The 9,394-nt window shown below is 38.6% G+C and overlaps 1 protein-coding gene across 1 annotated transcript in view; it reads left to right on the top strand.

Annotated features, from left to right (window-relative positions):
- Window positions 1-9,394, top strand: part of COL11A1 (collagen type XI alpha 1) — a 126,235-nt gene that overhangs the window by 36,056 nt on the left and 80,785 nt on the right. Inside the window, exons 16-23 of the mRNA XM_015563513.1 lie at window positions 816-872; window positions 4,599-4,652; window positions 6,018-6,071; window positions 6,194-6,247; window positions 6,553-6,606; window positions 7,851-7,904; window positions 8,021-8,065; window positions 9,285-9,338. Coding sequence (XP_015418999.1) covers window positions 816-872; window positions 4,599-4,652; window positions 6,018-6,071; window positions 6,194-6,247; window positions 6,553-6,606; window positions 7,851-7,904; window positions 8,021-8,065; window positions 9,285-9,338 — 426 coding nt within the window. The remainder of the gene's footprint in view (window positions 1-815; window positions 873-4,598; window positions 4,653-6,017; window positions 6,072-6,193; window positions 6,248-6,552; window positions 6,607-7,850; window positions 7,905-8,020; window positions 8,066-9,284; window positions 9,339-9,394) is intronic.

Genomic DNA, 9,394 nt, shown 5'->3' with positions numbered 1-9,394 from the left:
GAGTCAGTAGTGAAACTTTGGAGATCCTACTGTTTTCATCTTGTGCACTTTTCTAATACAATTTTACATATTATTTCTACTACTGTATTGTTTTTGATATCTGTTTGGATAATCAAGTATTCACCTTTGGAATCACTAATATTCAAAACTCGCACACCATACTAATTTAACATCTATCAGATATTTATTCTTTGTACTCTACTTGTTCCAGCTTTTCAAATATGCTAATTTCACATTTCTAATTTTCAGTGTCAGTAATGCATGCCTATGATTTCACAGAATAAATGTATTTTTCTATATAACATTAAATTTGAGATTTGTCAAAAAAAAGTGTATCGCCATACTCTTTTGATCAATTTTGCATTTTGTCACTTGGCTTTCATAGTCATAGTCTTTCCTAAAATAATGGCTAGAAAATGTTTACTTAGAGCACCTAAAAGTATTTTCAACGAGTACTGAACATATACATTTTAGAGAAGTCTATCCATCATTCTAAAGTACAGTTCTCAGAGTAGAAAACTATATCAGATATTAGATTTCTTATTCTAAGATCTATTTTAACCTTTTTTATTGAATAAATCTTAGTAGTATGTGATACAAGATTGTATACGCTCCAAAGGTTTAAAAAATGTCTGATACTTATTTAGGTCATCTAGAAACTAGCGATTCTTCAGTAACCAGGCCTCTTCCTAGCATGGAGCTGTCATGCCTGTGTTGGTCATCTGTCACGTGAGGTTGCTTGTGCCAATGAATATTGTGTTTGAACACTGGAGTCCAGTAGGACATTCCTAACGTTGATATATTTTATTTTGTAGATTGCGCTGAGGGGTCCCCCTGGCCCAATGGGTCTAACCGGAAGACCAGGTCCTGTGGTAGGTTCCCCAACAAGATGATGTGTGTTTAAATCCCTAAAATAGCAGTTCCGTGGGCAGCTTTGTCCACGCAGTGTTCATACCTCTGGCTGGTGAAACTAGGGTGTATATATACCAACTCATGCTTAATTTTCTTTCCATTTAAAAAATCTATTAGAATGGAGACCTCCGTAAATTTTGATGAAAATGAATTTTTTTTTGTTTCAGTGAAAAGTTTTCAAATCAAGTAAATACCATGAAAAATATAGTCACATATTCTAATGCTAATTTTTCTACATATAAATATAATGTATTTGTATAATATTCAGAGTTACTAAAATTCAATTTTACATTAAATTCTTAAGACTTGATTTTATGCTAAACAGAATTTTCCGTAATAAAAGAAAAAGTATTTGAGGCCAGTGAAAATTATTCCATCATATTAGGAGCAAACAGGAGACCTGGCTTACACTCAGACTGCCTGCAGTATTCCACACAGTGATCCAGACACTGGAGAAATTATTTGTCTTTTAGAGACTTGGAAAATAAGTGTTTGATTTTCCTTACTAGCTTGCTAATATATTACGAATATTTTTAAAAGTATCTTCAAATCTTATGAAACCTACTAAGCAGTAAGCATTGTAGCAATCCACAAAATGCAATTTTTTTTTCAAACCATATTGTCTTCTTTAGAAAAAAAGAACACTGTAGGATCGCAACCCAAGTTCTCATTGATTTTAGAATTAATGGGATAAATAATTTCTATTTTAAATATTTGTTTTTCAATATAAAAAGTCATGTATACTCTGCTTTTTATGATTTTATATGCTTTCAATATGCTTTATTGAAATAGGTATTTATAGAAATTATAGACCTGAAAAATGAAAATCTTATCTTGGATTTACTTAGTGGACACATAGCAAAACTATTTTATTCCAGTTTAATCAAGTACACAATCTTCTGCTTAATTCCTTTGACTCTTATTAGGATGAGGGTAAAAGAGATTTACTATTGTATTTTATTGAAGAGTCTGTTATGTAGTTTTACATATATCTACAATTCTCTTAATTCAATCTTGAAATTCCATAACATTGCATATATTTTGAAGGGCTTTACGCTCAATCATATGAGCTCATGTGGAATGTATGTGCTGACAATATGTCCCACAGAATGTAAATTATACATAGTTCTATGTGCGTTATTAAGTGTTATCATGTATTTTTACTGTTCTGCCTCTCACAGTATGCTAATTTCACATGGGAGATTCTATGCTACTTAACAAGGGAAGAAATAGTGTTAATATTTAATGGCTACTTAGTGATAACTCCAGTTTACCTGATGAGGGAACATCAGAAGCAAATTAGTGCTTTACAGATTTGGGCGCAGAGGGTTACTTTATATTTCATTAAAAATAAATGCTCTTGAACCCTGAACTTGAGACTCTGATGATACAGGTTCAGGGTCGGAAGAAGCAAACTATAATTTTAAAGAGTTCACCGGCTTGATTCCTATAGTCAAGAATGTTTGGAAAACACTGACATGTATTACTTTAAAAATATTAGTCTGGGACCTCTAACACTGTCTTTTCCAAAAGAATTTTCCTACTTATCATCCAGACAAACACAAGCCTAGTGGATTTGTAGCGGGTAAGGGCGGTGGGGAGCAGAACCAGTAAAAGCAGAGAAAATTGGCACCTCCCGATTCACCAAACAGTCATTAAGGGTCACATCACATGGGCAGAAAGATATAACATTGATGACCGTGTGCGCATTCTCAGTGTTACATCCAAGATGAATGAATTTTACTACTTAAGTCTTTGTTATGAGAAGTATCAGGTTCCTTAAATATTAAAGGTAAGTAATGAGAGAAAAAAAGTCACGTTGCTTCTTTTTACCATTTTCTCTATTATTCTTTGCTCCAAAATATCCAATTATTACACACTTTCAAATATCTGTTAACGCTAGAGTCCAAAAAATTTTATACGTTAAGAATTTAAAAAGAAATAGAGACTACATCAACATTTTAAGACAAATATGTACATTCTTCCAATGAAAAATTTCTTTATTCAATTGTTTTTTCCCCCAACAGACAAATGGGAGCTTAGCTTATAAAATATACAGGAAAGGTAGAAAATGTCTTTTTTCCCCGTCCTGTTACTCTCAATTATTGCATGACAATTTTTAGAATAAGTGTTTGGGCAAAGTAATTATAATCTCTTGAGTAGGTAGTGCTTATATACAGAGGACATAATGCAGCAAATTAATTAAAATAAATCGAGTGCCCTAGCATTCAATTCAGTGATTAATAATCAGATTTAATGTGGAGCCCAGTTTTTCTCTGGAAGACATTTGCTTGTAGGAATTCTTAATTAGAAACTTGAAAGTCATAATTCTTGTCACTTTCAAGGTTAGAATATTCCTGTTTCTGTCTTGCCCTATTTCTCAGGAGTCCTATGAGTAGTTATTTCGTTGGAGCCACCAGGAGGCGCTAGAGAACTAACACTTTCAGACAGCAGCATTTTAATTTTTCCCACTTTGATTCAGTGCACTATTAATGGAATAGGAATTTGATTTAAATGAACCCTTCACTTCTTAGACACACAAAGTATATCTGTGTGGCATGAAGAAACTATCACCACCAGGTTCAGTTGTAATGTTCTAAACCTTTCTAGGGGGATGACCAGCTAGTCTTTATTGTTTATTTTATTTGTTATTGATGTGACCTTGACACACCAGGATTGAAGCCAAACCACAGAGCATGCTGCAGTTTCACCCAAAAGTGGTGGTTTTACTTTTCCCTTTCTTTTTTTTTTAAGATATTTTTATCAATTTCAGAGAAGAAGGAAGAGATAGAAACATCAGTGATGAGAGAGAATCATTGATTGGCTGCTTCCTGCACACCCCACACTGGGGTTCAATCGAGCCCACACCCCAGGCCTGTGCCCTGACTGAGAATCGAACCATGAGCTCCTGGTTCGTAGGTCGATGCTCAGCCACTGAGCCACGCCGGCCGGGCTACTTTACCGTTTCTTGGCGGCCCAGTGGGTCATTAGCGAGAGGCCCAATGAGTGCTTTTAAAAGGGGTGCCTAGTATTTACGTCGAAAACTCACAGGACCTTTATACAATGCTTTTCTGTGTTTGCAGTTAACGTGCCAGGCTTTTGTTGCACTTTGTGCATTCTGTGCATGTTGGTAAGAGGTGTTTGTCACAAGCACAGACCAGTCTGAGAAGAACAGGCATTGGCATTATTCCGGGCCAGTTGCAGTGACAGCAGTAGCCTCCGTTCTTGACGTGCTGTCGCTGTAGAATGCAGTGTCTGGTAAACGTCTGAGGGTAAAAGCAAGAGCCGCCTGCCACGTCCTGGCTGCCCGAGCGCACTCAGCACACACCCGATGCGGTGAGAGCGTGGTGCCCGTAGGGCACATGTAAGTGATGATAAGCGACGCCTGTGTGTCATCATCATTGCTCCGATGGTGCACACATTAAGCACAATTTCCCTGTGATTTCACGAAATTGGCTTCTGTGTAGTTATGCCTGAAAATAGGCTTTTCAGTGGAGCTCACCCTGGAATACAGTCTGAGAGGAGATGCATTTCAAAGGACTTGGAAATGTTATCCTGTTAATATAATCACACTCATTGGGTGAAGTACATTTTGAGTGATGTTTAGGCATCTCAGGTGACAATGGTGGGAGAAGTGGGTAGGGAATTGCCCGGTTAAATGACTGCATCCTCACTTTTCTCTCCAGGGGGGGCCTGGTTCATCGGGGGCCAAAGGAGAGAGTGGTGACCCAGGTCCGCAGGTAAAAACAATTTCTGTCACTTCTTTCATTTTTGACTTGTTGTTGTTGTCAAGTAGGATAATGGGAGTGTCTGCCACTTGTGTTATGAGGAAAGAAATTACTGACACTACCTTGAAGCTCACATCATCTCATTTCACTGGGAAATCCTTCGTGGCCAGTTGACTGCCAATGGCTTGATTAATTTGAGCAAATAAGAGATGCACATTCAAATGATCATATTCATTGAAAACTAACAAGATTTGTCCTGCTGTTAATTGCCCCTTGCCTGCCAGCTGGGTACAGACAGGGTAGGGTCCTCTCTCTGCAATGATTTTTTTAAAAGCTGCATTCTCTTAACCTCTAAGTATTAGACACCCTTAACTTTATACTTTTTATAATCAGTATTTTACAGTGATCATGAAATTATTTGTCATTTCAAATGTGCTACATTTTCTACCAGAAGATATGCATGCTGTTTAAATTAATTTTAATTATTTATAGTTAGTTAAATATAAAAGCCTATGTAATATTTATACTGGAGCTGCATTTGATCTATGATTAGTTGTGTCATTTTATTTTAAAAAACGTGTATCGATCTCCACGGGAGACTTCATATGTAGATACAACATTGCATTGCACTGATTCAGGATAGAAACACATTGGGCATCTTCAGCCTTCACTCTGCTTGGCCTGGCTTGGTGCCAGTCAGGCATTTGCATTAGGGATCACCAGGCGTCCGCCGGCGTTCTATGGATGATTGAAAAAACCTGTGCTAGGCACGGCGCTGAGTTGGAAGAAGATAAAGGAGAAAAAGACAGATTTAGTCCGAAACTGCAACAGTTAACTCAATGGGAGAGTCAACTGTGAAAAATAGGCAATTATAACCCAGAGTGATAAATGAAATACAAGACTACCTAAGAGGAACTGCCAGGAATGAAGGGAAAGGTGTCAGAAACAAAAGAGGAATGAGATGGATGGGTTAGGGGTGTTTTAAGTCCAGGGAAATACAAAACCCTCAGGTTTTGAGGGGTGGGGAATGAATAATTAAGGATTTTTTAAAAGTTTAAAGTATTACTATGTTCCTTTTGTTTAAATGAAGATGAATGCTTACATAAACTTAATAAAATAATATGACTCTTTTCTGCAAGAAGTCATTTCGAAAAATTGATTCACTTGTCTTTTAGTTTATCTGGATTTTTGCATAAGCACTGATTTTCTTGTGTTAAACCGATTAAGACCTAAAATAAAGAGAAAAAGATATCAATTCAGAAAATGATTAAGGTGAAGTTAATTGGGTATAAACTCCTAAAACCATGTCTGTCAATGTGATTGAGTTTATGGGTCAGGAATTTTAGAAAATGAATTAATTGCGATGTTTTGGTACAGGGCCCTCGTGGTGTCCAAGGGCCGCCTGGTCCGACGGGGAAACCTGGCAAAAGGGTAAGGTTGGCGTCTGTGTGTATTTTGAGGGATTCTGAAGTCATCGGCTCTGTTGTCGTACTTTCCTCTGTGCTCGTCGGAAAATACTAGCTTTTGGTTAATCATGTTCTTGGCATTATCAGGGTCGTCCAGGTGCTGATGGAGGAAGAGGAATGCCAGGAGAACCTGGGTCAAAGGTCAGGAGCTCAGCTGTTTATATATTCAGATCCTGTCTGTCAGTGCAGCCCTCAGATTTTGTGCAGATTTTGTGTTTTAAAATATCTTTCTTGATATAAAAGATTATGTCACAGTGAAATTATCCCACAGAATGAAACTGAAAATGTGATGATGATGGTGGTGGTGGTGGTGATTGTGATGGTGATGATAGTGATGATGAAGATTGTAATGCTGATTTGGTGGTGGTGGTGATTGTGATGGTGATGATAGTGATGATGAAGATTGTAGTGCTGATTAGATGATGATGATGATGATGATTTTATAGGGGGATCGAGGATTTGATGGACTTCCAGGTCTGCCAGGTGACAAAGGCCACAGGGTAAGATATACCATTCTGTTACTTTTTATATAGAGATAATACAAGAATATTAGGAAATACTTTAGAATTGATAAACTCTAGGAAATTAGAAGAAAATTTAATATTTGTAAATCCAGTTATTAAGTCACAACACCTACTTGATACTTAAAGAAAGATAGGTAGAATTACACAGGCAGTATTAATATAAGTTCTTTGTTTTTAGATTTTCAAATCCTCATTTTATATAAACATAAGTTGAGACGGAATTTTTATTTATATGTATGTAGAAAATATAATTATAGAAGAACAATAATTTAGGGATTTAATTTTGCCTTCCATTTTTCTTATAATTGCCTTAATTTTTCCTTTAGCCTTACATTTTCCACTTGTAGAAATATACTCAAAAGAAGACATTTGTGGGCAATCTGTTATTAGTATAACAATATACTGGACACTCTTTTATTACACACTAAATGAGAGGCTTCTGGCAGACAGAGACACCACAGCTGTTTCTTTGCTATAATATAACCTTGCACGCCAACGCAGGGGCTCATCACTGGGTAGGGCTAAATAAACGCCACTGTGAACAGCAATCCAGGAGGTCTTTTTAGTGGGATATTAAGCAGTCAGTCTCTCTCTCTTAAAAAAAAAATCAGTTTTGGATCTTTACATTTTTCTTTCCTAGAAGTTAAGAATGAAGGTAGCATAACCTTTAGGTAAATTGGAGAATATATTTTAAAAAGAAAGAAGGAAATAAAGAAAAGAGGAAGGAAGAAAGGAAGGAAGGTTGTCTAGCAAAATAATGTATGCATACCACATGTCAAGAGAAATACATAGTTTTGCTTTTAAAAAAATCCCAAATTCCATTAGTATTCTAGAGTTGTGCTGATTTAATATGAATTATTTTAGAAGCAGAAAAATTTTAAAGGAAATTAAAATCACCAAAGTGTATCCATGTTTGAAATAATTTTCAGCAAAATAATATTTTAACGGTTTACCTTATAATAATCCCACGTCTGGAAATGATTTTGAGTGTTTAATTTAAACCTTTTTGTTTTGAAAACCAAGGGACTGTTTCCCTAGCATACTAAAGGACACCAGTTCATGTAGATTATGATGGTTTGCCTGTGAGGTGCTCAGAGTTGGGTACTGAAGCGAAGGCCCCCTGCCCAAGGCTCTGTTCCGTTGGTAGGAGAGCTGCAGAACAGACCTCTAAGCCGTCTGCTTTATTTCACATTCGAATTGCATTTGTGTTGATTTACTAGGGTGAACGCGGTCCCCAAGGCCCTCCCGGCCCTCCTGGCGAAGACGGAATGAGGGTACATGCAACTTTATTTTTTATGGAAATGTTTACAACTAGACATAAGAGAACAGATCACCTAGAAACGACACATTGTCTAATGGTGCTTCCCTCCCACTCATTCTGCAACGACAGGGGGAAGATGGAGAAATCGGACCGCGGGGTCTCCCAGGGGAAGCTGTAAGCATCTTGCGTACTTTGTAAATCACACCCCATTTTGGAGGGATAGTGAGTGGGGCTGCCCCCCTCCCCCTAAGGTCAATGACTAAGGCTGGTGACTATTAATTACCTAATTAACCAGGTGATTATTATGTAAAATAATTAAAGGATACATTGTGCTTTTCTGTTATCAGTTCTCAGACACTGGAGAGACAAGACATGTAAAATATAACATCTTGTCAGACAAAAACCCTTATCTGGTTTTGGTTGCTGTTTCATTGTTTTGTTTCATTTTTTAAAAAAATATCAGTAGTAGCTCTGGAATCTATTTGGGCATTTAGGATCAATGAAGCTTATTACCAGAAAAACACTACGACATGAAGTGCTCAGTATGCCAGATAAAAGAATGAATTGGGAAGCTTTACCCAACGCTAGTTCACCAAAGAACCAGACGGGAGGCAGGCCTACGCCCATGAAGGGGCGTGTCTGTGTCAACCTAAAATGATAATATGACTCTTTCTCTGCAAGGAGCCACTTAGGGGAGAAAAATGATTCTCGTTTCCTGCTTGATCTGGACTTTTACATAGAAATGATTTGCCACTTACAGAGCCCGTTGGCTCAAAGGCAGGAGAGCTGAGAGAATATGAGGAACAGTGAGCTATTGTGTTGACTTTTCAAAGGGAGGGAACCCCAGCAGATGGAGGGGGAGGAGAGAGGAGGAGAGTTGATTAAGATTAAACAAAAATAATTTTTAAAACATCTCGGGGAAATGGTTGTACCATCTGTGCACATAGTTACCGGAGTGCCTTCCCTCCGGGGTGGTCTCTCAGGAGGGACCTAACCCCGATGTGAAACAGATGAGAACCGGGCCGTCTCCGTGGAGCAGAAACACGAGGTTTAATCCGGATCTGTGCTGCCATCCGGTCGAAGGGACCCGGCAGTGACACACTTACAGCATGAGGCTATTTCCTATTTAAAAAATATCCCAAGTGGTTCCTACGGAAATGCCCAGAAACAAAGATACGCGGTTCCTGCAGCAGAGACTCGCTGCCGTCCACCCCGGCTTCCGGGTCAGGTCAGCGCTGACCGTGTGCCAGGGAAACGGGCTGAGAGGCCACCCCCGTGAGAGAGGACGGAAGGTCTCTACTCGGAGCATTAGGTTCAGTGCCTTCCAGGGTGGGGCCTGCTGGGGGAACATTTCTTAGGAGGATGAGCCTTTCCTTTGTATGTTTCCTTCCAGGGCCCGCGGGGCTTGCTGGGGCCTCGGGGCACCCCAGGACCTGTGGGGCAGCCTGTGAGTATGGCCGCCCTGCTGGGGGTGGGGCCGCCGTGGTGGGGGTGGGGCTGCCA

This window comes from Myotis davidii, unplaced genomic scaffold, assembly GCF_000327345.1.
Source record: "Myotis davidii unplaced genomic scaffold, ASM32734v1 scaffold217, whole genome shotgun sequence".
NCBI classification, from domain to species: Eukaryota; Metazoa; Chordata; class Mammalia; order Chiroptera; family Vespertilionidae; genus Myotis; species Myotis davidii.
Note: the sequence above shows the minus strand (reverse complement) of the source record. Positions and strands in the feature narration are given on the sequence as shown.